Source organism: Tupaia chinensis, unplaced genomic scaffold (genome assembly GCF_000334495.1).
Source record: "Tupaia chinensis unplaced genomic scaffold, TupChi_1.0 Scaffold000225_1, whole genome shotgun sequence".
Taxonomy (NCBI): Eukaryota; Metazoa; Chordata; class Mammalia; order Scandentia; family Tupaiidae; genus Tupaia; species Tupaia belangeri.
In genome coordinates, this window is record NW_006159700.1 from 2,836,452 (window position 1) to 2,862,831 (window position 26,380).

General features: G+C 37.6%; 4 protein-coding genes across 10 annotated transcripts in view; 2 read left to right on the forward strand and 2 right to left on the reverse strand.

Moving 5' to 3' along the window:
• The window catches only part of ORMDL1 (ORMDL sphingolipid biosynthesis regulator 1), a 14,671-nt gene extending 11,490 nt beyond the window's left edge, over positions 1-3,181 (forward strand). Inside the window, exon 4 of the mRNA XM_006147831.3 lies at positions 1,791-3,181. Within this exon, the coding sequence (XP_006147893.1) occupies positions 1,791-1,926 (136 nt within the window). The 3' untranslated portion in view covers positions 1,927-3,181. The remainder of the gene's footprint in view (positions 1-1,790) is intronic.
• The window catches only part of PMS1 (PMS1 homolog 1, mismatch repair system component), a 124,872-nt gene extending 116,649 nt beyond the window's left edge, over positions 1-8,223 (reverse strand). For 3 of the 5 annotated variants that reach the window (XM_027771562.1, XM_027771561.1, XM_027771560.1), the window contains exon 1: positions 7,210-7,291. The gene's annotated coding sequence lies outside the window, so the exon portion shown is untranslated. Of the gene's footprint in view, positions 1-7,209; positions 7,294-7,881 lie in introns of those variants that run through there. The other 2 variants (XM_027771563.1, XM_027771564.1) reach the window with 2 other exon arrangements.
• Positions 7,620-24,951, forward strand: OSGEPL1 (O-sialoglycoprotein endopeptidase like 1). Of its 3 annotated transcripts, XM_006147828.3 has the most exons (9): positions 7,683-7,837; positions 9,746-9,986; positions 15,583-15,970; positions 17,830-18,034; positions 18,111-18,259; positions 19,374-19,504; positions 19,625-19,696; positions 21,332-21,438; positions 24,533-24,951. In XM_006147828.3, the coding sequence occupies exons 1-8, from the start codon at positions 7,762-7,764 to the stop codon at positions 21,408-21,410; spliced, it is 1,341 nt and encodes a 446-aa protein (XP_006147890.1). In that variant the 5' UTR covers positions 7,683-7,761; the 3' UTR covers positions 21,411-21,438; positions 24,533-24,951. The 3 variants fall into 3 exon arrangements, with proteins under 3 accessions (XP_027627367.1, XP_006147890.1, XP_027627366.1); XM_027771566.1 differs by lacking the exon at positions 24,533-24,951 and having other exon boundaries at positions 7,620-7,837; positions 9,746-9,759; positions 19,625-19,767; XM_027771565.1 differs by lacking the exon at positions 24,533-24,951 and having other exon boundaries at positions 19,625-19,767.
• A 968-nt stretch (positions 24,952-25,919) lies between these two features.
• The window catches only part of ANKAR (ankyrin and armadillo repeat containing), a 69,323-nt gene continuing 68,862 nt past the window's right edge, over positions 25,920-26,380 (reverse strand). The window contains exon 23 of the mRNA XM_006147840.3: positions 25,920-26,380. Within this exon, the coding sequence (XP_006147902.1) occupies positions 26,133-26,380 (248 nt within the window). The 3' untranslated portion in view covers positions 25,920-26,132.

A 26,380-nucleotide genomic window follows, 5' to 3' on the forward strand; every position in this document is an offset into this window, starting at 1 on the left:
GAGGAGAGGCACTTGATATATGTTCTGTAGGTCTTTTAGAAAACATCGAGTTGTTCCTTTGACAGCATATGTGAATCTACAAGAAAGGTGATACTGTAGACATCAAAGGAATGGCTACTGTTCAAAAAGGAATGCCCCACAAATGCTACCATGGCAAACCTGACAGTCTACAGTGTTACCCAGCATGCTGTTGGCATTGTTAAAAACAAGTAAGAGTCTTGCCAAGAGAATTAATGTATGTATTGAGCATATTAAGTATTCTAAGAGCAGAGATAGCTTCCTAAAATGTGTGAAGGAAAATGATCAGAAAAAGAAGGAAGCCAAAGAGAAAGGTACCTTGGTTCAACTGAAGCAACAGCCTACTCCATCTGAAGAAGCATACTTTGTGAGAATATAAAGGAGTCTGAGCTTCTGGAACCTATTCCCTATGAATTCATGGCATGATGGGTATTAAAAATAAACCACTCTGTGGTCTTTTAAAAAAAGAAAAAAAGAATACTCTCCTGTGGGAAACAGCAGACGGCATAATGATTATGTCACTAGACTCCCACATAGTGGACCATGGTTTGAATCCAGACCCATTGTGTGTGTGTACATGCCCACCAAGATCCCAAGAGGAGAATGGAGGAGACGGGATTGTGGCAGGGCCATCTCCCTGGGAATGATTTTTCTTTCTGTCTCTTGTCTTTCCAGCAAGTGCACGTGCCCTATAGCAAAAATCTGTCTTAAAATTGAATACTTTCTTTGTGTACTCTAAAATTCATTTCTTAATTATGATTAAGTAACGAATAGTATTTTAATCTGTATATTTATCTATGTTAGAATACTCTTGTAGTAGCCAGGTAAGTATCTGTACTCTGATAAATCTTTTGGTGAAACCAGACATTCTGGATTTGGTCATGTATGGTCTTATAGGTATTTTATGCGTATTAAAACAAATTCGCAAGATAAGATGTTGGCTGTCTGAATATGTACATGCATTTAGTTATAGCAAAACAGCTGGAATTTTACATCTTTCAAGTCCAGCTAAACTGGATATAGGTTATAGACTTGTTCAACTACAGTATGAAGAAGAACATCAAAAGGGCAACCATGTATCTTTTTTTTCTTTCAAAGATAATGAACTATACTGTGTACTAAACCCCCATTTTTTAAAACTAAAGTAGTGGTTCTCAACTATTTGATGGGTCATAAAACCCTTTGTTTTGCTTCTGAAGATTGTCCATTTCTGTCTCATTCTTTTCATGAGACTAAGACAAAGGTACCCCCAACATTGTTGTCATGTTGTGAACCACCCCCAACCTGCCAGCCTGGATCATGTAGGAGCATGATGAAGTGTATGGGGAGACCCCAGGATCTTCCCATGTGGGTCTGGTGCATTACTACTGCACATCCGTCTGACCCCCAAAACTTTTTGTGAACATAATTGATGCTTTGGCTCCAGATCTTCTCTTTAGAAACAATCATAAATACAAAAACACACCTGAAATCAGAGGGCATGTGAACCTTAGCTTTGAAAGCTTTCTGCTTTAAAAGAGCCTAAATAGAAATGCATTCTATTAATTATATTTAATATAATTGCAGAAATGCAAAATGTGCCTACTGATTAAACAAATTATAAATCCCAAATCAAATAAACTTGGGCCCAAAGTAAAATGTTTTAGTGCTAAAAGATGGTTTTACTTTTGAGTATTTATATTTCCATGGCCTTTATTCTACCTTTTAATTTTTAAAATCCTAAGTAACTTGTTTTTGGATGTTACACATGTTTTTAACTTTTATTTCTACAGATATTTTCTGGCAAGTTTCTATACGAAGTATGATCCAACTCACTTCATCCTAAACACAACTTCTCTCTTGAGTGTGCTAATTCCCAAAATGCCACAACTACATGGTGTTCGGATCTTTGGGATTAATAAGTATTGAGGTGTTTTGAAACTGAATAAAAGTTTTTGCAGCTACTGAATCTCCTGTATGGAAGGAGTGGTTAGTAAACTGCACTGTTTCTGTAATAATATGAAATGAGAGGTATTTACATTGGAAAGCCAGTTGCTGGCTCTTCATATGCTGTTTTGAAGTGCAGATTTCTACTAAAAGATGCCTCTGTTTAATGCATCAGGTATATATCTGGAGAGAGGCTTTATAGGCAGGCTGGGCAGGCCCAGCCTATAAGTTAAATGGCAATACAGTGAGGGTGTAGTAGATAAATCCAAGGAAATAAGAGATTTGTAAAGGAAAACTAGGACCAACATAAGTTGTATTGAATGGGCATTATGTTAGGAAAAGAAAATTTCCAATCATTCAGTCATGGTTAGTTTAAGCAGACTTACATGTAAACCAGAATCATTTCTTTACACATTTATTATAGATTGTTTTTATTACCATACACATTCCCCTTGTTTTGTTTAAGAGGATATATACCATCTTGTTACACACAAGCCAGTTCCTACCTTAAGAGTATACTTTTTTGTTTTTTCTGGCTCAGTATTACGTGTTTGCAGATGAGGTGGTTTTTATATTTATTACGTTACTGAGTTCATGAAGGTCCACCTTCATGACTGGTGATAGAAGGGAGCCAGAAAAGGAAAATTAATATGGACAACTTGACAGCCATCCTGTGGTCTGACAGAAACTGCCTTCTAGTAATAGTACCAATGTGAGTCATGGAGTCTTTTCTAGCAAGTCTGCAGTAAAGGTAACATATTCTTTGATTTTCCTGCTATCAATCCTCATGTTTTGTTCATTAATATTTTGCTTTTAAGTACATGGGTCTCTATGGATAACTCAAAATGGTACCTATTTTGAGAGCAGCAACCATATTGAATTCTTGTGACTTGGGGAAGATTCTTATAGTTCCTGATGTTAGTTGCAAGAAATAACTATGTAGTCCTTTGAGAAGTAAATATATTAAAAAGAGAAAACAAAGTTCTTATATGGGATGAAACTGAAAAACTCCTAATATTCATAAACAAAATTGAGTGAAAAGAGTTATAGACCAACCTGTAAATCAATTTGTCAATAAACTGACTTTTGGAGGTAATGATCATTGTTTTGTATTTAAAAAGTATTGAGTTTAGTAATCAGTTGTATGATACTTCCTTTGTATGTTTGTCTTTTCCCATGTATTTTGAAATAATCGGTAATCTGTACTTTAATAAAAGTTTTCCTTGGTGTAAGATTATTTCGGAAGCTCTCCAAATTCAGTCATCAAAATTACACCCACACTTTGGTTCACTTTAAAGTTTTTCTCAAAGCCTTACATTCAGTGTTAATAATGTGGTTTCTCTACCATCTAGCTCTTGTGTCTCAGAATATTATTTTTATGAACATAAATTAAAGCAGTTAGAATGGAAGGACACAGTAACACAGATGAAATACAGAATTTACCTCTGGTATTCTCCAGTCTTCCCTGTCCTTGCCCATCACTACTCTAAACTTGCTTTGGGGGTATTTTACCTAGATCTGTCTTCCCAGAACTGAACCTGCTCAGTTATCCTACATCAACATATACTATCCATGTTATTGTTTTGGGAAATACTCTATTATCTATCCTATTAGACTATTGCATTGTAGTAATGAACTATTTTTAAAATACAAAATATGAAAAGAATCTTATATATAAATTTTCTAAGGAATTTCCAATTATAAAAGTTGATAATCCTATTTTGAAAAACTTCAGATTTTTCAAATACTCTCTATTTATGTTAGTAACACCCCAGTTTCATTTTATAATTTTTAAAATGGGAACAGAGAAGCCAGATGATTTATTGGCTATTGCTGAGAAAATACAGTGACTCTGAAGTGTCTGTCCTGCCCATGAATTCTTACCAAACCATGATTCTAACATGCATTTTTTTTTTTTTAAAGAGATTTTTGCTATAGGGTGTGTGCACTTGAGAGAGATGGAAAGCAAGAAAGTACCCCCCAGGGGAATGGCCATGTTGCACTCCCTTCTCCACACTCCTCTTCAGACTTTGGGCACACACACACACACACACACACACGCCCAGCATGAATTTTAAACTTCTGGGTCCAGGACTCAAACTGTGGTCAACCCTGTGAGAGGCCAACAACATAACCATTATGCTATCTGCTAGTCCCCTAACGTGGCATTTAATAATCATAATATACCAAAAAAAAAAAAAAGATTCATTCCCTCCTCTCTCTGCCCAAACCATACATAAATCAAACACACTTGAAAACTAAGGAATTAAGATAGGAGTATAGAGATCCACCCCCTCCCCCAATTAAAATTATTATATGATCCAGCAATTCTACCTCTGTACATATCCATAAGAAGTGGAAGTAGGGACTTGGACAGGTATTTTTACACCCATGTTCATACCCTTATTTACAGTAGCCAGAGGGTGGAAGCAACCTAAGTGTTCATCAATAGATGAAGGATAGGAGTAGTATTCAGCCTTCAAAGGTAGGGGTCCTCAGGTGGCATGGAGGTTAAGGCAGCTGGATCCCACATGGGTGGTTGAGTGGTTCAAGTCCTAGACCTAACAGCTTGAAAAACACCAGAATTGTGTTTGTGCCCAAAATCCCAAAAGGAGAAGAGAAAATTGGGGTTTGGCCATCCTTCACAGGAAGTGATCTCTCACCTTTCTCTTCATCTTTCCACCAAGAGCACATATCCTACAGCAAACTGAAAAACAAAACTAACATAACACAGATAAACTTTGGAAAGCCTATGATACGTGAAATAAGCCAATCGCAAAATGACATACTGTTAAGAGTTCACTTTATATAAAGTACCTAGAGTAATCAAATTCACAAAGGCAAAAAGTGAAAGGGTGATTACCAGGTCTGGTGGATGAGAGCTTAATATTTAATGGATATGGAAATTTAGGTTAAGAAGATAAAGTTCTGCAGATTAATAGTAGTGGTAGTTGCACAAAAAGATGAATCATTTAGTGTCTGAACTTTATGGTTAAATGAATGGCTGAAAGTGGTAAATCTGGGCCAGCCTAAATAGCACTTCTCAAGTGATGCTGGATCTGTACAGAAGACTGGGTTCAGTTTCTTGGTACACCTGTACATGCCAGGTGCACATACTAATGATCCAGACTGCCTGGGAGAGCTGGGACTGGGATCCTGTTTGGAGTGTTTCTCTCTCTCTCTCTCACTCACTCTCTCTCTCCCTCTCTCATGAAAGAAAGTATTTTTTTTTTTGAGAGGTTTGGTTGTTTTTTTTTTTTTTTTTTTTTTTGCTATAAGACACGTGCGCTCGCCAGAAAGACAGAGACAGAGAGACAGAAATAGAGAAATCACCCCCCAGGGAGGAATCACCATGCCACAATCCCTTCTCCATTCTCCTCTTGGGATCTTGGGCACGCACGCACACACACCCGGCGTGAGTTTTAAGCCACTGAGTCCAGGACGTGAACCGTGGTCAAGTACATGGGAGTCCAGCGACATAGCCATTACGCTAACTGCTGGTCCCAAGAAAGTTGTTTTAATGATAAATTTTGTTATGTGTATCCCTACAATAAAAAAAGATCATCTGAAAGTTAATTTGCAAATCAAGCTTTAATGACTCAGTAAATAAGTAAAATATCTTCCTAAGTTAAGACTTGACAGTATCACTGCTAAAGAACAGAATGTTCCACATCAAAAGATACTGGTCAGCAAAGAAAACTTAAAAGGAGAAAGACAAATAGTCCATTTTTAGCACAATCCAACCCATGAAGTATGTAAGACAGGTATGTGACAAGTGAGAAAGAATGCATCAGGCTTGAAATATTAGCCATGAAGAACAGTCAACTCATTTCTACTGCTTCCATTTCATATTTACCAGGCAGTCTTCTGATTATAATTTGGATTTGGCTTTCACTGTATAAAAAGATGATCAGCAACTTCAACTATACTAGCTCCCCCATCATTGCATTTTTCATAAGTTATTAGAAGTAATGGTTTTTTTACACAACAATCTTTTAACAATTTGTGGTGTGTGACTCAGAACTCCAGAGTTCAGTCACTTACAGCTCTGATAAACCAATTTCAAGCCTAAAAAAAAAAAAAAAATATATATATATATATACCATAGCCCTGCCAGGCATCATGGATATATCTATAAGAAGCCACACAGAATTCCTGGAGCAACTACCTTCTCTCAACATACACTTCCCATTCGTATTTCCACAATTCTATATTGATTATTTCTGCCACTAAGCCCAGATACTTGAAGACAGGGAATGGATCTTACCTCTTTGTCTCTAACAATTAATATAGTTCCTAGCATGAGGGCAAGAACTCAGTAAAGTTGTAATAAATGAAAATAAAATCTAATTTAGTAAGGCATAGTTAGATGAGTTATAAGATTCTTCTATATGTAATGTTTTTTCTGAAGGTTACAATGGAGGGCTAGGCAGTGAGACAAAATGGGTATATTTCAATTCAGTTGGAACTCAATTCAAGCGGACTTTATGGTGGTTGGGTAGTATTTTACTACGAATGCTTGTATGTGACGACGTTGTAACCATAAGATATGTCGGACAGGTCCCAGACAGCATACATATTTTCCCCTAATAACCCACTCTCTTAGTACAACAAACACATAAGATTCATACCTTCATTTGCTAAATATGCTAAACTGTTTTAAATGCCAAAAGGAGAATAAAATTCCTTCCTAGTGTGCTCTAAAGTTCTGCGTAACCTGCAAATCACCGAAACTCTGTGGCCCAGTTGCTTGATAATTACGGCAGTAGCTGTTCGATGGGGTTGTGAGGATTAAATAAACTACTAGAGTACCTGGCACATAATAAGTGCTACTTTGTTATTAATTATTGGTATTGTTACACAAATGAAGTTTTCCAAAAACATAAATTCCAACTAAAATACTTCTTCACAATATTCTGGTAATTATGAATTTACTTATCTGTATAGAGTGTCAGACTGCTCTGTGAGCGCCCAACATGTGATTTACTTTTATAAGGCTTTTCCAGAGCTTCACGTTGTGTAAAGCATTTATATATAAACTACCCTTTAGTTATATGGTCCCTTGCTTATTAAGACTTTAAAGCCTAGAAGGCTCTTGAGCTAAAACTATTCAAATGGTAACAAGTTTACAAACCAATAAAAGCAAGAAAGACCGCGGCAGATTCAAGAATAAGTACAAATTATACAGGAGGTCGCACATATAGTAAGCCAGGACCATATAATGCATTGCGAATTTAGGCTTTTTAGAGGTAAATAAATATTTACCTCCGTCCTCCAGTCCTCCGCCTGGTTTTTTGTTTTGTTTTGTTTTGAATTCGTATAAGTAGCCTGTGTCGGACCTTTCACTCCTAGCGAAGTAGGAGTAACGGTTTGGACTGTCCGACCGGAAGCACTTCCGTTCTCTGGGACCCTTGGCCAAGCTGGGGCATCCTCAGTTGGCACTGTTTCTCTGATAAAAATGCTTGGTATCTCAGACCACAAAGTTTAGTTTTGGTGACAGTTCCCGTAAAGTGTAACTTCTCATAATAGCAGCCAAAGGCAAAGACTCTTAAGTTGTAGCGGTCCGTTCGGCACTTAACGCCGTGCGGTCCAACAAACCTGCGTTCAGCCTCTGCGGCACCGACCGCGAGCCCTGGGACTTTGCGGGTTTCCTGTTACCTACGAGCCAGGGGGAAATGCAGGAGCGCACGAACAACATTTGGACAAAGACAGCCTTTTCGCTTTTCTTCTCTAAGAGAGCTACGTCTGGCCCTTTAGAAGGGACGCTGACCCGGGACTGATGACTTCACTTCCGGAGCGCCAAGCCCCGGCTTGCTCATGCTCCAGAAAGGGCAGTGGAGCGTCTTGCCTAGGGAAGGGAGACGAGTTCTACCTCCTGTCGTTCCCGAAGAAGGTGGGTGAAATCGCTCACTGTCGCTGCACCAAGGCTCTGCTCACCGGGAAACACGATTCCAGTCGGAGCCCCTGGCTTTCCTAGCGCAAACACACCACCGCTGCTGCCCAAGTCACCTTGGTTCCCTCGGGAGCCCTCTGGGCCGAAAAGGGAGGGGTGTCTCCCTATCCGCTTTGCCTGGATTTAGTTACTGCAAACGTAATCCCACGGGGGTGTGTCTGTCTGGGCTGTAGTCCCCTCAGCCAAAGGTTTCTCATCTTCAATCTCCAGATGCTCTCTGCCCTAGTTCCGATATTATTTCGTTTTTTTTTTTTTTAATCCAAAATTTTGTCTGTTGTTGTGGTGCGGAAAACCTACTTTCACAATCCAGAAAATTGTAAAACGGGATGATACTTAACGGTATGGAAATACTAGAGTGCTTTAGTGATGGACTGCTATTGTTTTGAGAAAAAAAGGATAAATCTGTGGCAAATAATGGAGAGAATTCCAGATTGTAATTAAGGATAGAAATAAGTGTTAGGTTGCAGTCATTTTAATTGACGTGTTTTTTTTCAAATGAGCTTTATGCAGACACTATTGTCTCTAAATTAAAAGACTGAATCTTGGGGGTGGGGGATATATTTTAATTCTTGTTGTTGTTGTTGTTTAAGAGTTATTCTATTTAACTTTATTTATTTATTTAAATTTAACGAGAAAGAGAAAGCCACCAGGTACGGGACTTGAAGGGCAGTCCGCCATGTGGGAGTACAGCACCCGAACCGCCACCATGCCACAACACCCTTAACTCTTGTTTTTGAACTAAATTATTAAATTTTAGTTTGCAAAATGCTTTTAGAAGATGGACTACATTTATTTTTGCCTTTTCCATTTGCCTTTGATTTTTCTTTAAACCATATTTTGTCTTTATTTTACAATAACTATCAACATGCAAATAGCACTTTTACATACTATTGCAGTGTGATAGTAGCTGTCTCATAAAAAGAAAAAGAATGCAAAGTTTGGTAAGAAAAACATAAAAGTAAAAATGATCCTCCACTTCCAGTGGGATTACATCCCAGTAAATTCATTGCAAATTGAAAATACCGTAAGTCAAAAATGCATTTAATACACCTAACCTACCTAAAGATCATGGCTTTATTAGCCTAGCCTACCTTAAATGTGCCCTGAACATTTACATTGTCTACAGTTGGGCAAAATCATCTAGCACAAAGCCTGTTATGTAGTAAGAGTGTTATGTCATATAAATTATACAATACTGAAAGGGAGAAACCCATGTGTAAATGGGTACTCAAAGTATGGTTTTCACTGAATGCATATGGCTTTCACAGCATGATCAAGTTGAAAATTTGAATTTTAAACCATCATAAATCAAAGATTGTCTGTAATAGAAATATTAAAAATAATGTCTGACTCTCATTTTCCCCTTAACAAGCATTATATTAATTCACAGTGTTATTTTTATTCACAGGTTGCTATAGCCTTTACAAAATGTTCATAACTTTTACAAACTTTCCTCAAATTCCTTTTTTTTTTTTTTTTTGGAGATGTTTTTGCTATAGGGCATGTGCGCTCGCCAGACAGACAGAGACAGAGAGACAAAAAGCAAGAAATCACCCCCTGAGGGCATGACCATGCCACAATCCCTTCTCCTCCATTCTCCTCTATGGATCTTGGGCATGCATGCCCAGGTGCCCAGCATGAGTTTTAAGCCACCGGGTCCGGGACTCGAACCACGGTTCACTACATGGGAGTTCAGTGACATAGCCATTACACTAACTGCTGGTCCCCCTCTAATTCTTAAAACTGTATTTTGAAAATTAAATCAAGCTTTCAAAATTGTGCTTAGCTGAATGAGTTAGTGGCTAATGTCAGTTCCAAATAATGTTTGTTTCTGTAATTCTTTTTCAGGAATTATCTGTAGAGTAAGTATGTTAATATTGAATAAGACAGCAGGAGTTTTTTTTCAGCCAGCAAAAAGGAAAGTTTATGAATTTTTAAGAGGTTTCAATTTTCATCCTGGAACACTATTTCTTCACAAGCTAGTACTGGGAATTGAAACGAGTTGTGATGATACAGCAGCTGCAGTAGTAGATGAAACTGGAAACGTGCTAGGAGAAGCAATACATTCCCAAACTGAAGTTCATTTAAAGTAAGTAGACATTTCCACATTTTGAGAAGAACTACAATGAAATCATTGTTTTGTATTTATCATTTGTAAAATTTAAAATTTAGGAGCTAATTTTTTATTTCTTTGTGCAAAAACTTCTAATAACTACTATAAAGAAAAGCCTCAAGTTACTGCATCCTGGCTTCTAAGTCTCTCCACAATAAAATTCCAACCTTAGCTAATCCTGTTGCCAAAAAGGAACTAAGCTTATTCCTGGCTCCAGTATATATTAATGATTTTTCCTCAGTAATACGTTTTCTCCACTTGTGTGTTTCATAGTCTTGAGTGAAGTTCTTCAAACGTATAATTTGACTTGTAGCCTATGTTAATTAATGAAAAAAAAAATCCTCGTCATATCCAAGCATGGAACTTGTGTTAGTATTAAATAATAACATTTCATTAAAGCATAGAATGGTGCAATGTTTATAAACTCAGGTGTTTACAGAGGACCACCAGGCAGGCTACGTAAATAAGGGCATTAGATAGAAAGTCGAAAACATCTAGAGGAGATCACTACTCAGCTGTAGTCAACTGTCACCTTGCAGGAATATAGGATCTGTTGTTACATCATCATGATTTTTTATTTTTAATTTGTGAGAGGATACACATGCTCACCAGAGAGAGACAGAGAAAGAGGGAGAGTAAGAAGGCACTACCCATGGGCCATGGTCATGCCACAATCCCTTCTCCATTTCCCTCTCTTCTTGGGATTTTGGGTATGTGTGCCATGGGCCTAGCATGTTTTTCTTTTTTCTTTTTGCATGGCTAATATTTTATTTTTTAAAAAATGGTTCTAAAATATTGCACTAAATCAGGCTAAAAGTTAAAATTTTAAATGGACAGTTTAATAAGGATAAGTTATAGCATATGTAATGACTGTTTATCGTATAAAATCTCAGTGTTAGAGTGTATGATACACCCAGTTGACAGTAGCTCCCAGGTTTTCCACATAGCCAATCATCATTTTTCTCTGGTCTACATAGACCTCACAATCCTTCTGCTTTTTCTAAGATAGCAGTCAAGCTTTCTTCTCCCTTTCCCTTGCTAATTTCTTGAGTTTTCTTCTTGCTTTTCTGGAGGGCAGATTCTTGTTGATTTCCATAGGCCATGTCGACCACAGGACAGAGCCTGTATTAGAGCAACAGGGAAAAGCAACAGCTCCCTTGCATGCTCAGTATGGTCCCCATCTGTTGAGTGAGAAGGCAGAGCCATGCTAGCTCTCACAGGGCAATGTCTCCACTCAGCCAGCGGCCCCACCAGGCCTGACATGTTTTTCAAGCCACCAAGTCTAAGACTGCAACTGGCCAGTTGGCTATGTGGGATCTAGTGTGCATAACCACCAGGCCACATGCTGGCCTGATCATCACAATTTTCAGAGAAGATGGGAATCCATATTTTTAATGTAGTATCTCCATATTATTAGCATTAGTAGCTAACTTAAAATACTCCACATATGAAATATACCTTTGAGCCCTCAGTTTACAACATCTGAGTAGTTAGAAAGCCTGACAGTCACAGACCTATATTAGAATCATCAATCAGGCCCTTAGCGTTGGCTCTGTGACTTAAGCAAGTTCCTTGTCTTCTCTGATTCTGTTTTCACATTAGTAAGACAAAACGTCAACACCTGCCTCATAGGATTGGTGGAGGGTAGAGGCAGGTATTAGAAGTAATATATATGAAGAGGTAAAGTAAGCCTCAAACGTTACTGTTCTGTATGAGAGGGAGTGTGCTAGTGTTAAAACGGCACAGTGAAGTCCTTGTTTTATAATCACTGAGACATAATATAGAGACCTCAAGAAGAGCTAATAAAAGCTAATAAAAGAACTCAAGCAGCATAGAGTGGGTGTCAAATAAGTGGTACAGACAGTATAAAAGGATGCCTTCTCTCCGTCATCCTCTCAGTTTTTCCTGAGAATGCTGAACCTTTTTTTTTTTTTTTGAGAAGTTTTTGCTATAGGGTGTGTGTGCACTCACCAGAGAAACAGAGAGACAGAAAAAAAAAGACATGATCCCCCAGGAGGGATGTTCACATGACAATCCCTTCTCTTCCTTTCTCATCTCGGGATTTTGGGCATATACACATGTGGTGAGTATATGCGTGAGTTTTAAACCTCTGGATCCAGGACTTGAACTACTGTTGAATACGTGGGAGTCTAGTGACATAATCCTTACGCCATCTGCTGGTCTCTACATTGAACTTTTGAGCATGTAAATGTTAACTATACTGGAAGTCCTACCCTGACCAGGTATCTAAATTAGGATTCCCATCCTGGTTTTTCTGTATCACTATATACATGCTTTCTTTGTAAGCTTCTTTATAATTTATATGTTTGTTTGCTTATACATCATTTTTCTCCCAATAGACCCTAAGCTCCATGGTGACGGGGGCTTTGTCTGTATTAATCACTGTGTTCTACTTCATGCCCAGCAGATGTCGGACACACCTCAGGTGCTCATGAGCCTTGGAAGATGGTTAGGCCTTCAGTAGACAGAGAAGGAGAAAACATTTCAGTCTGAGTGAGCATTGTCAACAAAAATAAAGAGGTGAAAAGTACTAGACAGATGTTCGTTTAATCAAGAGCATGGTCACTTGAGGGGAATACTGGGCAAATATGCCTCAGTGGTACTATCCACACAGCTCATTTCAGCATGTGTTGAATGCCTACAATTGCCAGGAAATATCTGCGGTGCTGTGGGTACAAACATGAATACAATATATAATCCTTGTCTCTTAACTACTCATCATGTAAAGTGGATTAGAACACAGGTTTATATTCTAGTTCAGTCACTTACTAGATTTGAGACCATGTACGATTTTTTTCTTGGTGTCCTTGACTATAAAATGGAAATAGTAATAACCACTTGCTGTTAGGATTGTGAAGATTAAGTGTGAATTCTTTTAAAGCATTTGTCACAGTTCATGACAAATAGTTAAGGGCTCAATACAAGCCAGTTCCTAATATTAGTAATAATAGTACCTCTATTACTATACTATTTGGTAATCAGAAAAGTCATAACATATTTTTCTATGTTTTTCTATATAAAAATGCATCATGACTTTTCCAACAACCTCATATAAATATATGAAGAAGGCAGACCACGGGACTAGTAGAAGGTGTAGCAGTTACATCCCTGGATTCTCACATGGCTGACCACAGTTCGAGTCCTGGATGCAGTGGCTTGAAAATCACACTGGGCACATGTGTATGCATGCCCAAGGTCTCAGGAAGAGAATAGAGAAAAAGGGATTGCATTGTGGCCATCCCTCCAGGGTTGATTTCTCACTTTCTCCCTCACTGTGTCTGTCTCTCTCCCTCTTCAGCAAGTGTACACATCCTAAGGCAAAAAACCTCTTTTAAAAAAAGAGAGAGAGAGAGAGATTAAAGGAAGGCAGACCATGTACAGGTTATTATAAAACAGCATCAGAAATGCAATAATGGAGGTTATTTGGAAGAAGAGTCCCTTCTTCAAAGCAAAAAGCCTGCAGAACATCCTTGGCTTCTCCCTCAGCCCCTCTATATCCAGATCAGTCATTCAATCATAGTAAATCTCTCTCTCAAATATTTCTTAAAACTTTCTTCTCCCGTCTCATTGACTTAATTCAGTCCCTTATTATTGTGTCTTGCCTGGACTCTTGGCTATTGTCTTAAGGCTAAATTGTTTCCCTGCCTCTGTTTTAACTTTGTCCCTTAACCAACCATGCTCCATACTGTAATATTTATAGAGTATAGTAAGACAAGAACATATGCACATTATTCTTTGAAAATAAACCCATGGCTTTTTTAAAAATCTCTCTTTTCCTTTGTACTTAGCATGATCCTTGGAAGATAAAATACACAGAATAGACATGAAAAGAAAGGGAGGAAGGCAAAATAGAGAAGGGAGAAATGAGCAGGAGGGAGAGGACTTATCCTAAATCCAGACCAGCCCTAAGCGCGGCAGTTAAGTGTTGTGCCGAGGGAGCTGCAAAAGAAAGTCTCCCAAATCTCAAGAAAGTCAAGGTTCTGAGTAGGAAAGTAATAAAGTCAGCACTGTGCTTCAGAACCTGGTAGTACAATATAGGACAGACCCCTGTAATAAGAGAATGTAGATAAAGAAGTGTAGTTCAGGGACCAGCAGATGACATAATGGTTACATCACTGGACTCCCACATAGTCGATTATGGTTCTAGTCTCAGAATCAGCGGTTTAAAATTCACACCAGGCATGTGTGCATGGGTGCCCAAAATCCCAAGAGGAGAATTGAGGAGAGAGATTATGATGTGGCCATCCCCCCCTGAGGGGGGTGATTTTTCACTTTCTGTCTTCTTGTCTCTCTCTGTCTGTCTGGTGAATGCACATGCTCTATAGCAAAAATCTCTCTCTCAAAAAAAAAGTGTAGTTCTGTTAAACAGATTGAGAGAATGAGACTTTTCTGAACTGGGTGGAAGCAATCATAGCAATGATAAATGTGGAAATTTGGGGGAAAAAAGGTAAAGGTGAACCTTGAAACTCCCCTGACTATGAAGTTATCAATGCCACTAACAGATGAGGAACATAAAAGAAAAAGTAGCTTTAAAGAATTAAAGATGTATTATAATATGGATGGGCTGGAATAAGATCATTTCTTTTTATATCTCCTTCATTGCCTGAAACAATACATGTTTTATTTAAAAAGTAAACATTCATTGGATGCTCCTAGTGAGGATTTTCATTTCTCTGTATGGAAACTAACAGGCCTTGCAACATCAAGTTTGGGATTGTTTTTGAGACTAGAAGTACATTTTATTACTTTGCTTCTCAAATTGTAAATCATTCACATGCTAGCAAAAAAAAAAAAATGCCTGTAATTCTTTTAATTTTTGACATTTGGAGTGGCCATTCACTGTCCTACATGTACCAAAAAATCCAAATTACCAACTCAGAGCACTGGATTCTCAAACTTTATTTATTTCAGTATTGCAAGCTCTCTACTGTCCTGCTGTGACCTCAAGTGCAATGCGTTTAAAAATAAACTCATCTTCTTCACAAAACTGTCTTCATGTTTCTGTTAGTATTTCTTGTCTACCAGACATTCCAGCTGAATACCTGAATCATCTTCCCCTTGAACTCCCATTTTTTTATATCCAGTTAGTTATTACAGTTTCCAAGGCTCTCTGTCTCTCTCTTTTCATTCTCTGTCACCCAGTTTAAGTTATAATCACTTTATACAACTATTTTTACAGTAATCTCTTTAAAAATCTCTCTGGTTGTAGACATTATTTTTCTTAAAATATTATTTTATCCTGTCATTTCCTGTCCAAGACTTCTTTAGAATGCTTAGCAAGATTATTTTGGTGATTTCATTAATTAACAAATCTGTAGGAGTTTGTTGTGCTTAAGTTGGAAGTCAGAAACATTGCCCTTCATCATTGCCGATTAAGTTCTTACCACAGCATGCTTCATTTTAAGAAACACAATTATAAAATATCTTGACTTACTAATATTTTTAGCTACGTAATGATTAATTTGAAAACATCCCTTTAGCTATAATAACTTTTCTTATTTTGTTTTTGTAACCTTGAAATTATGAAACATTATCTTTTTATTTCTTTCAGAACAGGTGGTATTATTCCTCCAGTAGCTCAACAGCTTCACAGAGAAAATATTCAACGAATAGTGCAAGAAGCTCTTTCTGCTAGTGGAACCTCTCCAAGTGAACTCTCAGCAATTGCCACTACCATAAAGCCAGGACTTGCTTTAAGCTTGGGAGTGGGCTTATCATTTAGCTTACAGCTGGTAGAGCAGTTAAAAAAGCCATTTATCCCCATTCATCATATGGAGGCTCATGCACTTACTATTAGGCTGACCAACAAGGTAGAATTTCCTTTTTTAGTTCTTTTAATTTCTGGAGGTCACTGTCTATTGGCAGTAGTTCGAGGAGTTGCAGATTTTCTGCTGCTTGGGAAGTCTTTGGACATAGCACCAGGTGACATGCTTGACAAGGTAACTACTTAATTAATTTCTCCATGTTTTTGTTTGTTTGTTTTTGAGAGTTTTTTGCCTTAGGGCATGTGTGCTTATCAGACAGAGACAGATAGACAGAGACAATGAGAAGAAAAGTGAGAAATCACCTACCCCCAGCAGGGATGGCCATGCCTTAATCCCTTTTCCATTCTTCTGGGGGCTTGGGCACGTATGCACATGCACCTGGCATGAGTTTCAAGCCACCAAGTCCAGGACTCAAACCACAGTCAGCCATGTGGGAGTCCAACAATGTAACTGCTACACCATCTGCTGGCCCCACTCCATTCAGTTTTGTTATGGAATCTGTTTCAGTTAAATAACTGAAGTGTGCCACTGCTATTCATCTAAATAGTTCAAAATTATGTCTTAGACTAAAAATATTTATGTACAGTAAGAAAAAATACAATACTACATAATTTTGTAATTCTTTCTCACCCTTCCCTAATAAAATGGTTTACATTAATACATAAAGACTCAAATAGTTTGCAGATGCAGTTGTGTATATATTTAGTCAAATAATGGGTGAAAGAAAGTGCTTTTTAAACTGTAGTGAAAAATGTAAAATGAGGATATATAAAGATTGACAGATATTATAATACACAATTTTATAGTTAAATCATACAATGCTAACACCAGACAAGTCGCATTCTTATTTTTTTGATTTTTTATTTTTCTCCTTTTTATAAAAGTTTATTTATTCCTCTATGTGAGAAAGAGAGAGAGAGGCATCTCCAACAAAGTCTTCAAAGTGTGATGCACCCTAAGCCTCAGTCAGCCTAAATTATAAGCACACATGTACACACCCTAGCATATACTGGGTAGCCCCAGGATGTGAACCCAGGGCCTTCCTATGTGGGTCCAGTTATGCTACCACTATACTACTACCTTGCCCTACATTCCTTTTTCTTTCTTTCTTTTTTTTTTTTTTTTTTTTTTTCCTTTTTGCTAGAGGGTGTGCAAACTTTCCAGAGAGAGAAGAAAAAAGAGTGTTCCATGGAGAATGGTCATCCCACAATCCCTTCTCCTCCATCTCTCTCTTCCTTCAGGATTGTGGGCACACAAGCGTATGCTTCCGGCATGTTTTACAAACTGCTGGATCTGATATTCAAACCACCAGATCACCCATGTGATCTATGTCTTAACCATCAGGCTTAAAGCCAACACATTTTTTTTTCTTTTGTTTCGGAATTATACAAAGACTACTGCCATGTGCAAAAATAACAGTGCCACTAATACTTGACCATTGTGGGTACCAGCAGATGGCATAATGGTTATGTCGCTGGACTTCTGCGTAGTTGACTGTGGTTTGAGTCCCAGACCTAGTAGCTTAAAACTCATGCTGGGCACATGTGCTTACATGTCCAAAATCTGAAGAGGAAGATGGAGGAGAAGGGATTGCAGTGTGGCCATCCCCCCTGGGGGGTGGTTTCTCACTTTCTGGCTCTCTATCTCTCCAGCAAATGCATGTGGAGAAATATAACAGAAATCTCTCAAAGAAAAGAAAAGAGAGGAAATACTTGACCATTGTGAAGAAGGAGTAGGACAGGTTCTATTTTTGAGGTTCATCATTAAAACCATCGTTGTCAACTTCAAGTCGATTTTCCAACCCTGATCTAAAAGCTAAAGTACACAGGAGGCAGCAGTGGGCCACTATTGATCAGGCTGTCATAAGGAACAGGCTGTCTGCTTTATTGACTACCAGCTATAGTCCATATTTATTGATTTATAGCATATTTTGTTTATTCAGAGTTTTTAATATTTCAGTTTCTTTTGAATCTTTTGGTTTCAAAATAAGCAGTTTTATGACTTACTAAAAAATATGTTTTTGTTTTTGGTAGGTAGCAAGAAGACTTTCTTTAATAAGACACCCAGAGTGTTCCACCATGAGTGGTGGGAAGGCTATAGAACATTTGGCTCTACAAGGAAATAGATTTCATTTTGATATCAAACCTCCTATGCAACGTGCTAAAAATTGTGATTTTTCTTTTTCTGGACTTCAACACATTATTGATAAAATAATCATGCAAAAGGAAAAAGAGGAAGGTATATTTCTAATCAGTAAAGTTGTACAAATAAATAATCTTGAATTGAGCCTAAAAATACCTGCTCGTTTCTACAGGTATTGAGAAGGGGCAAATGCTTACCTCAGCTGCAGACATTGCTGCTGCAGTACAGCACACAACAGCTTGCCATATTGCAAAAAGGACACATCGTGCTATTCTGTTTTGCAAGCAGAAAGACTTGTTGTCCCAGAGTAATGCAACACTGGTAAGTTCTGTCATCTCACTTATATTAATAATAACTTTTGGGAACAGCATTTGGCATAATGGCTATGTTGCTGGACTCCCATGTAGTCAATGCGGTTTGAGTCCCGGACGCGGTGGCTTAAACTCATGCCAGGCACAGGTGTGTGCCCAAGATCCCAAGAAGAGAATGGAGGAGAAGGGATTGTGGCATGGCCATCCCCCCTGGGGGGTGATTTCTCTTTTTGTCTCTCTGTCTCTCTCTGTCTGTCTAGTGAGTGCACGTGCCTTATAGCAAAAACCTCTCAAAAAAATAATAGTAATTTTAAAAAATAGTAAGTTTTTGCAGTATGTTTGTTCATTTGTTTTTTTGAAGACTAACTGACCTGTGAGCAGGTTCATTCCATATGTCAGCCCTGACTGAAATTATGCAGGCTAGAAAAGACAAACAGCCATTTCTTGTGCAGGTATGGCAGCTTTATGAGACATTTCTATAGCCTGTGAGGCCAAAAATAGTCCAAGATCACATACTCTCACTGAATTTAAAAGAAGGTTTATAAAAAGGAATTAAATACCATTGACTGACTGCTATCACTATTTTTTTAAAAAATAGGCTGGTTTCTTTCATCTTTTGGTGAAATCCTTCTAAGTGTGCTTATAAGCCTTCATAAACTTCCTGTTTAATGTATCTTAAACCTTATTCTTTTGAAAGATTATAAGGTAGGAAGATATTTAAATGATGACGATAGATTCACACAATGGAATATTATACAAATATCAAACTTAACAGGTTTTAGCAGTTGTGAAATTTTTAAAAACTGTGTAGTAAAATTTTTTAAAATGCTTATGAGTAAAACATGCAGAGTCTCAAATATTGGCATACTATGATAGTTAAAGAAATAATTAGAAAAAAAGTTGGTAGAGAATGTATTAAAAATACTGAGAGTAATTTTATACAGATATTAAAATTGGTGATTTTTTTTCTCCAAATTATTTTAAACAGATATATCACTTCTCCTTCAGCCATCGAAATGTGTTAGTTTCTTATTGTATCATTTGCCCAGGTTTAGCTAGCAGCTTGGTTCATGTTCACATCCCTATGTGATAGCTGTTAATATGGGTCTTCTCAATTTCTTCAGGTTGTATCTGGAGGCGTTGCAAGTAATTTATATGTCCGAAGAGCTCTAGAAATTGTCACAGAGGCAACACAGTGCACCTTGCTGTGTCCCCCTCCCAGACTGTGCACTGATAACGGCATTATGATTGCATGGTAAGCCACGGGATATTTTTGCATCACCTGTAGTCTTGTAAATATTGTCACATCATCATGCTAAATCTTTGTACTTTAAATCTTGGGGCTATTAACTTTATTTTAATCATTCTTATTTAGGAATGGTATTGAACGATTACGTGCTGGCTTGGGCATTTTACACAACACAGAAGGCATCCGCTATGAACCAAAGTATGTGGTACCATTCATCATTTTTATGCAAGCTGCATTTGTGAAAGTCAAAGACTGGATTTTGCTTTCATGTATGAAATTTTCATTGACATTCTTTAATCAAAATTACAGTTACATTCATTTCTTTCATGAACCTATTTGAAGATCACTCCTTCAAAGAGATATTTTTGCTATAGTCTCAAATTGTAAAAAGTCTGAGAAATCATAGGTGAGTTAGAAACAAGCAACAGGTTGATGAAGTCCTTCATTTAGGACCAGAATGGAAACCATGTCCATTGCCTGGACTTCTGCATGTCAAGGTCTGAGAGCCAGCTGGTATGCTGGGAAAGTTGAAGAAAATAGTCAGAAAGCATTCAGGTGTGAGAATCGAAGCATGTGCTTCACAGATAGCTGAGAATTGGCCAAAAGATAGCTGTTTTCTACAAGCCTTATTTCCTCTCCCAAATCAAAGTTCCAAAGAATAGCATAATTTTCAATATATTAGTAACTTCTGATCTACCTCAATTCTAGAATAGTAAAGGACAGTTATGTTTTACAATTTAATACAATTCTGTTTGAACATTGTTTCATCTAATGTTTTAAAACTTGTCAATGTTATAGTCCATAACTAGAGAGTTGTGCTACATGAACCTTAGACTCTTAAGGCTGACTGAATAAACAAAATTGAATTACAGTAGTGGTGTCAGAAGAATCCCTTACATTAATAGCCCACCCTGACACAGAGTACATGTGTATTGTCTAATCCAGTTGTGCCCTCTTGTGGCAGTGTCAAGACTGGAGATGACGGCTTTTTCCATGTTGAGGTCCAGTTGAGACTTTATCTTGGACAGCATTGAAGGAAAGCCAAAATCTGAGGCAAAAATTATATATTGAGAATTAACAGGGAAAGTAGAAGCTAAGCCCTCTCTGGCTAATAATGGCAATGGGAAGTATAAAAGGGCTAGCCAGCTTTTGAAATCTCAGAGAATAATAGAAACATGGAGAATTTTTCTTTCTTTTTTTTGGAGAGGTTTTTTGCTATAGGGCGCGTGCACTCTCCAGAAAGACAGAGACAGACAGAGAGACAGAAAGCGAGAAATCACTCCCCAGGGGGGATGGCCACACCGCAATCCCTTCTCCTCCATTCTCCTCTCGGGATCTTGAGCACGCATGCACATGTGCCTGGTGAGTTTAAGCCACCAGGTCTAGGACTCGAACTGTAATTGACTACATGGGAGTCCAGCAACATAGCTATTACGCTAACTGCTAGTCCCAAAACATGGGGAATTTTTTAAATATTAATTAACACAGTTGACTTTAGACATATGGTAAAATGTTTTTATCTTTTTAGAGAATTATAAAACATTTTTAGTTTTGTGTTTCATTTTAACTTTTTAACTTATTGGCATATTTGAGATCAATACAACTATTTCTTTCAAAAATATCTCAACACTTAATATTTATCAATAAGACTGGTCTTCATTGTTCTGGCTTAAGTTCCACTATATTTGTATGTGTTTAAGAGCTTACTGTAGATGATGAGTTATACATTACATATCTACTGTTTGTTAGAATTCTAGTACATAGTCTACAGAACTAGTAACAGATCAAAAAAGAAATAATTGAAATAATATGATTTGTCTGACTTTGATACAGATGCCCTCTTGGAGTAGATATATCAGAAGAAGTTGAAAAAGCTGCCATAAAAGTACCACGATTAAAAATGAAGATTTGATTTTTGCTTTTCAAAACAAATCGTAAAGGTAGTATTTCTAATCAAAATTAAGTTTTGATTTTTTGTGTATGAAATTGTGGAAGACATATAATATATTCATCCGGACTTTTCTTTATCATTCCATTTCTTATGCTTGATGTTTATCCCTGCTCTTCTGAGAGACTATAATATTAATTCTGGTTTTACAAGAGGAGATATTTCTTTAATCAAAAACCAAAGTAAAACATTTTATGGACAAGGTACATACTGATGTTGGCAGGTGCTTATAAAAAAACTTTGGAAGAAATACAATGATTCGGCTAAATCCTGGCCCCATCTCATACAGGCCTACCTCTTTTCCCTGATTTATCAGATCAGAATAGTAGAAGCTATATTTTTACTCCTAGTGAAACATGACTCTGAATTCTGTAATGAGAGGAATTTTAGAAAGACAACCAGGTCAAAGTCGAGAATCAGAGAATCCCAAACCAGACAAAAGCTAACTTTCTCTGTCAGAATATATGTTATTAATTATATATAAAAAAAAAGATTATATATCTTCTCTGAAGTTAATGGGATGTCTATACATTAAAAAAAAAAAAACATCTAATTTGAAATTAAAAAAAAATAAATTTGTCCTGTGGCCAGCCAGTGGTGTGGTGGTTAAGGCAGCTGGATCCCAAATGGACAACTAAGTAGTTGGAGTCCTGGACCCAGCAGTTTGAGAAACACGCTGGGCGCATGTGTGTGCATACCCAAAATCCCAAGGGGAGATTGGAGGAGAAAAGATTGCAGCATGGCCATACCCCCTGGGGGGGATGAATTCTCACTTTCTTTTTCCCTCTCTGTCTCTTTCTGGTAAGTGCAAGTACCCTACAGCAAAAATTTAAAAATAAGTAAATAAGTAATGACAGGCTGATAAACCCTCAAATATATATTATACTCTTTAGTTAGCATTCTCATCCATTATTTTATTAGGTTGTTGGAAAAGTCCTGATGTATTTTTCTATGCAAACATATCCATGACTTTCCAATGACCTAATAGCAATTATATTATGGGGATCAGCAGATCTTGTGAAGGTTAAGGTGCTAGAACTCACATACATGACTGTGTGGTTCCAGCCTTGGACCCAGAGACTTGAAAAGTCACGCTGTGTGTGTGTGTGTGTGTGTGTGTGTGTGCATGTTTGCCCAAAATCCTGAGAGGAGAAGTGGGGTGATTCTCTCTGCCTTTCTCTGGCAAATGGTACCCTGTAGCAAAAACCAGAAAAAAGAAAAAATAAAATAGAAAGAAATTGTATGTATTTGGCCAGCCTGTGTCCTGGTAGTTACATTAGCTGGACCCCACATGGCCAACTGTGTATCAAGTCCCAGACCTGGTGGCTTGAGAAACATACTGGGCACATGTGTGTACATGCCCTAAATCCAAAAGAAGGAAGAAATGGAGGAGAAAGGATTATGGTGTAACTATTCCCCATGATGGGTGCTTTCTCACTTTCACTCTGTCTTCCTCTGTTACACTATGTTGAGCGCATGTGCCCCTTAGAAAGTTAACGTTTGTTTGGAGAGACTTTTTGTTATAGGGTACTCACTGAGAAACAGAAAGACAGAAAGCGAGGAATCACCCCCCCCCAAGAGGGATAACCATGCCACAATCCCTTCTCCTCTATTCTTCTCTTGGGACTTTGGGCATGCACGTGCATGTACGTGAGTTTCAAGCTGCCAGGTCCAAGGCTCGAACTGCAGGCACCAGTGTGGGAATCTAGTTCCTTAACCACTTCACCACCTGGTGGCCCCTTAGCCACTAAAAAAAAAAAAAAAAAAGAAATTGAAAAAAGAAATTGTATTAGATGAAAATAAATGAGATCAAAAGGATGTTTTATTTTGGGATAATATTCTTTGAATCTGGAACTTTAATACTACAGATTTTATAAATTTATCATCTTTTTCCTGCCTAAAGTAAGTGAACCTACGTTGAATATAAGGATGATGTTACCGACTATTTAGTATCTTTTGAGAGTTTTTACAGGTTGAGTATCATTTATTCAAAATGCTTGAGATTAAAAGTGTTTCAGATTTTGGATTTCCTTTCCAGGAAAGGAAATATATATATTTTCATATATATAGTAAGATATCTTAGGAATGGGACCCACATCTATAAACACGAAGTTCATTTGTTTCATATATACCTCATGTACATTGCTTGGTAATTTTTGTATTGCACTATTTTGACTATGACCTGTCACATGAGGTCAGGTGTTGAATTTCCCACTTACTGGCACCCAGAAAGTTTCAGATTTTAGGACATATCAAATCTTTAGAGTTTTGGATTAGAGATATTCAACTCATACCAGGAAAGGTTATTATATCATCTATACCAGACCAAGTTATTAACTTTGTATTCAGTGACTTGCTTTACTAGAAACTAGGGGCTAAGAATAAAAATCTAGATTGGAAACATTTATTTTAATCTGCATTAAGGTGACTTTCCTTTTAGGACATTTCATAAATGATTCATTTTGAAATTGTGATCTTGGGGTATTACTTTATGATCATCCATTTCAGCTTAGAAATAGGAAATGTGGGGACCAGAAAATGGCTTAATGGTTACGTCACTGGACTCCCATGTAGTAGACCATATTTTGAATCCTGTACCCAGCAGCTTAAAACTCATACCAGGCACATATACATGTGTGCCCAAAATCCCAAGAGGAGACTGGAGGAGAAGAGACTGTGGTGTGGCTATGCCCCACCCACCCACCCCCTGGCGGGGGGTGATTCCTCACTCTCTGTCTCTGCCTCTCCAGTGAGTGCATGAAGACAGATTCAAACGTAGCCATTACACCATCTGCTGGTCCCAGGCAGTTTCTTATCTTATGAGTTATTTATCCCTTTTTCTATAAAATATGCCATTTCTTCCTGCACTTCCTGTATTTCAATCCATCCACCAGAAAGTTGTGACTCAAAGCCAGAACTGAATTTGAAGTTCAGAAAAGTCTTTTACCCTGTAGTGGTTAAGAGCTCAGGCTTCAGATTCTAGCACATGGAAGCCGTAAATACATACAGCTACCATTACCACTAACGTCGTTAAGGCATTTTGGGGAAATTAACTAACTAATATATATGTTCAATGTTTACTTCAGTCCAGGTAGAGAATCGATTATTTGCAAGATCCTCAAGATCCAGTTGTATAGAAGCAACTGAGCAAAGTGGACAGAAAAAAGAGAGACTTTAAAGGACATTGTGAAGTCCAGCTTGCTTGTGCAGCATGTCTACCAGCTACTATAAAATAAGAGAAGCAGACATCATCCACCAAAACATGCAACTACTGGAGACACACATCTTTGAGCATGACATCCATGTGGTTCAAAAATCTCAGAGTGTCATCTCTTTAACTGCAAACTAAAGACTCTATAATTTTGGAAAATGGTCAACACTGGTGGCCACACTTTTTAACCATACTTGAAGGACAATGATTTCAGATTTTATTTTTTTTTGCTTATTTATTTTAATTTTGCTATAGGATATGTGTACTCGCTGGAGAGGCAGAGAGAAAAAAAGGTGAGAAAGTACCCTCCCCCCCAGGGAGTGGCCAAGCCATAGTCTCCTCTCTTCCATTTTCCTATCAGGATTTTGGGACTCAACCACATGTGCCTGGTATTTTTTTCAAACCACCAGATCCAGGACTTCAGTTGCACAGTCAGCCATGTTCTATCCAGCCATCTTAACTACCATGTCTCCATCTGGCTGCAGATTCTATTTTTAAATAAAATATTTTAAAAGTATGCATTTCAGGTTGTAGAAGCCTCATGCATTTGTAGTATTTATCATGAATTATGTCAAGGTTTTACAATGAGTATTAACATGGGGACTACTTTGAATCAGGCCTCTTTAGCTCAGCATGCCAATTGAAAAATGTTTATGTATTTAGTTGCTAGAAAAATCATGATGTATTTTTTCTAAGCAGAAATGCATCATGACTATTCCAACAACCCAATAGTATACAACTTGTGTCAGTTTATACATTTTAATAGTTTCAGTGCAGGCATTCTGTTACAGAAGTCCTACTTACTTTTTGAAACCATAGCTCTGACGTGAAGTTACATTTTAGTAGACATGGGGCCAGTAGTTGGCATGGAGATTAGGTACTGGATCCCACATGGCCAACTTAGTAGTTTGATGTGTGCCTAAAATCCCAAGGGGAGATGAGGAGAAAGGATTACAACATGGTGAATGCCCCTGGGGCAATTATTTCTCACTTAACCTCTCTCTCTCTTTCTCTCTCTGGTGAGCACATATGCCCCACAGCAAAAAAGGAAAAAAGGAAATTTAGCAGACATTTTAAAGAAAATCTGTTCAGTATCTATATCAAGAGCTTCCATCCAAAAAGTTGCAGTTATGTTATTTGTATTTTACCATAATTTTTTAAATTAATGAAAAAATAAAAGAGTGCTACCTAGTGGCTTGGTGGTTAAAACAGCTCGATTTCACATGGCCAATTGTGCAATTGAAGTCCTGGGCCCTGTAGCTTGAAAAACATATTGCATATGCACCTGTGCATTTGTGCCCAAAATCTTAAAAGGAAAAATGGAGATGGGATTTAAGTATGACCATCCTCTGAGAGGGGTGGGAGGGCTTTCACACTTTCTCTCTCTCTCTCTTTGGTGATCATATGCACCCTCTAGTAAACTTAAAATAAATAAAAAGATTGCTCAGGAATCCTTTCACACTACAATGCTTTTATTAGCCTTCTGCAGGCTCTGGGTTGGTTTTCTGTACATGTTTCCCAAGTTGGCTTAAACATACTATTCTTGGTCTTGACACATTTATTATGTCTGGTGAAATTGCAGATGAAAAAGAAAAAATGTTATGGGACACTGTGGTCTTCTTTGCTGCATTGAAGAGTCCCATGATGTTAGCTACAGGAGGAATTAAAGTCAAAGAATCTCTTGGCTGAATTTTAGGTTTTAATTTTCTTCTGTGTTCTTTGC

Coding starts and splice junctions, on each gene's coding strand:
- OSGEPL1 (XM_027771565.1), top strand. CDS start 7,762: ATGCTCCAGAAAGGGCAGTGGAGCGTCTTGCCTAGGGAAGGGAGACGA. Junction 9,987..15,582: donor CAAACTGAAGTTCATTTAAA/GTAAGTAGACAT, acceptor TATTTCTTTCAG/AACAGGTGGTATTATTCCTC. Junction 15,971..17,829: donor CAGGTGACATGCTTGACAAG/GTAACTACTTAA, acceptor TGTTTTTGGTAG/GTAGCAAGAAGACTTTCTTT.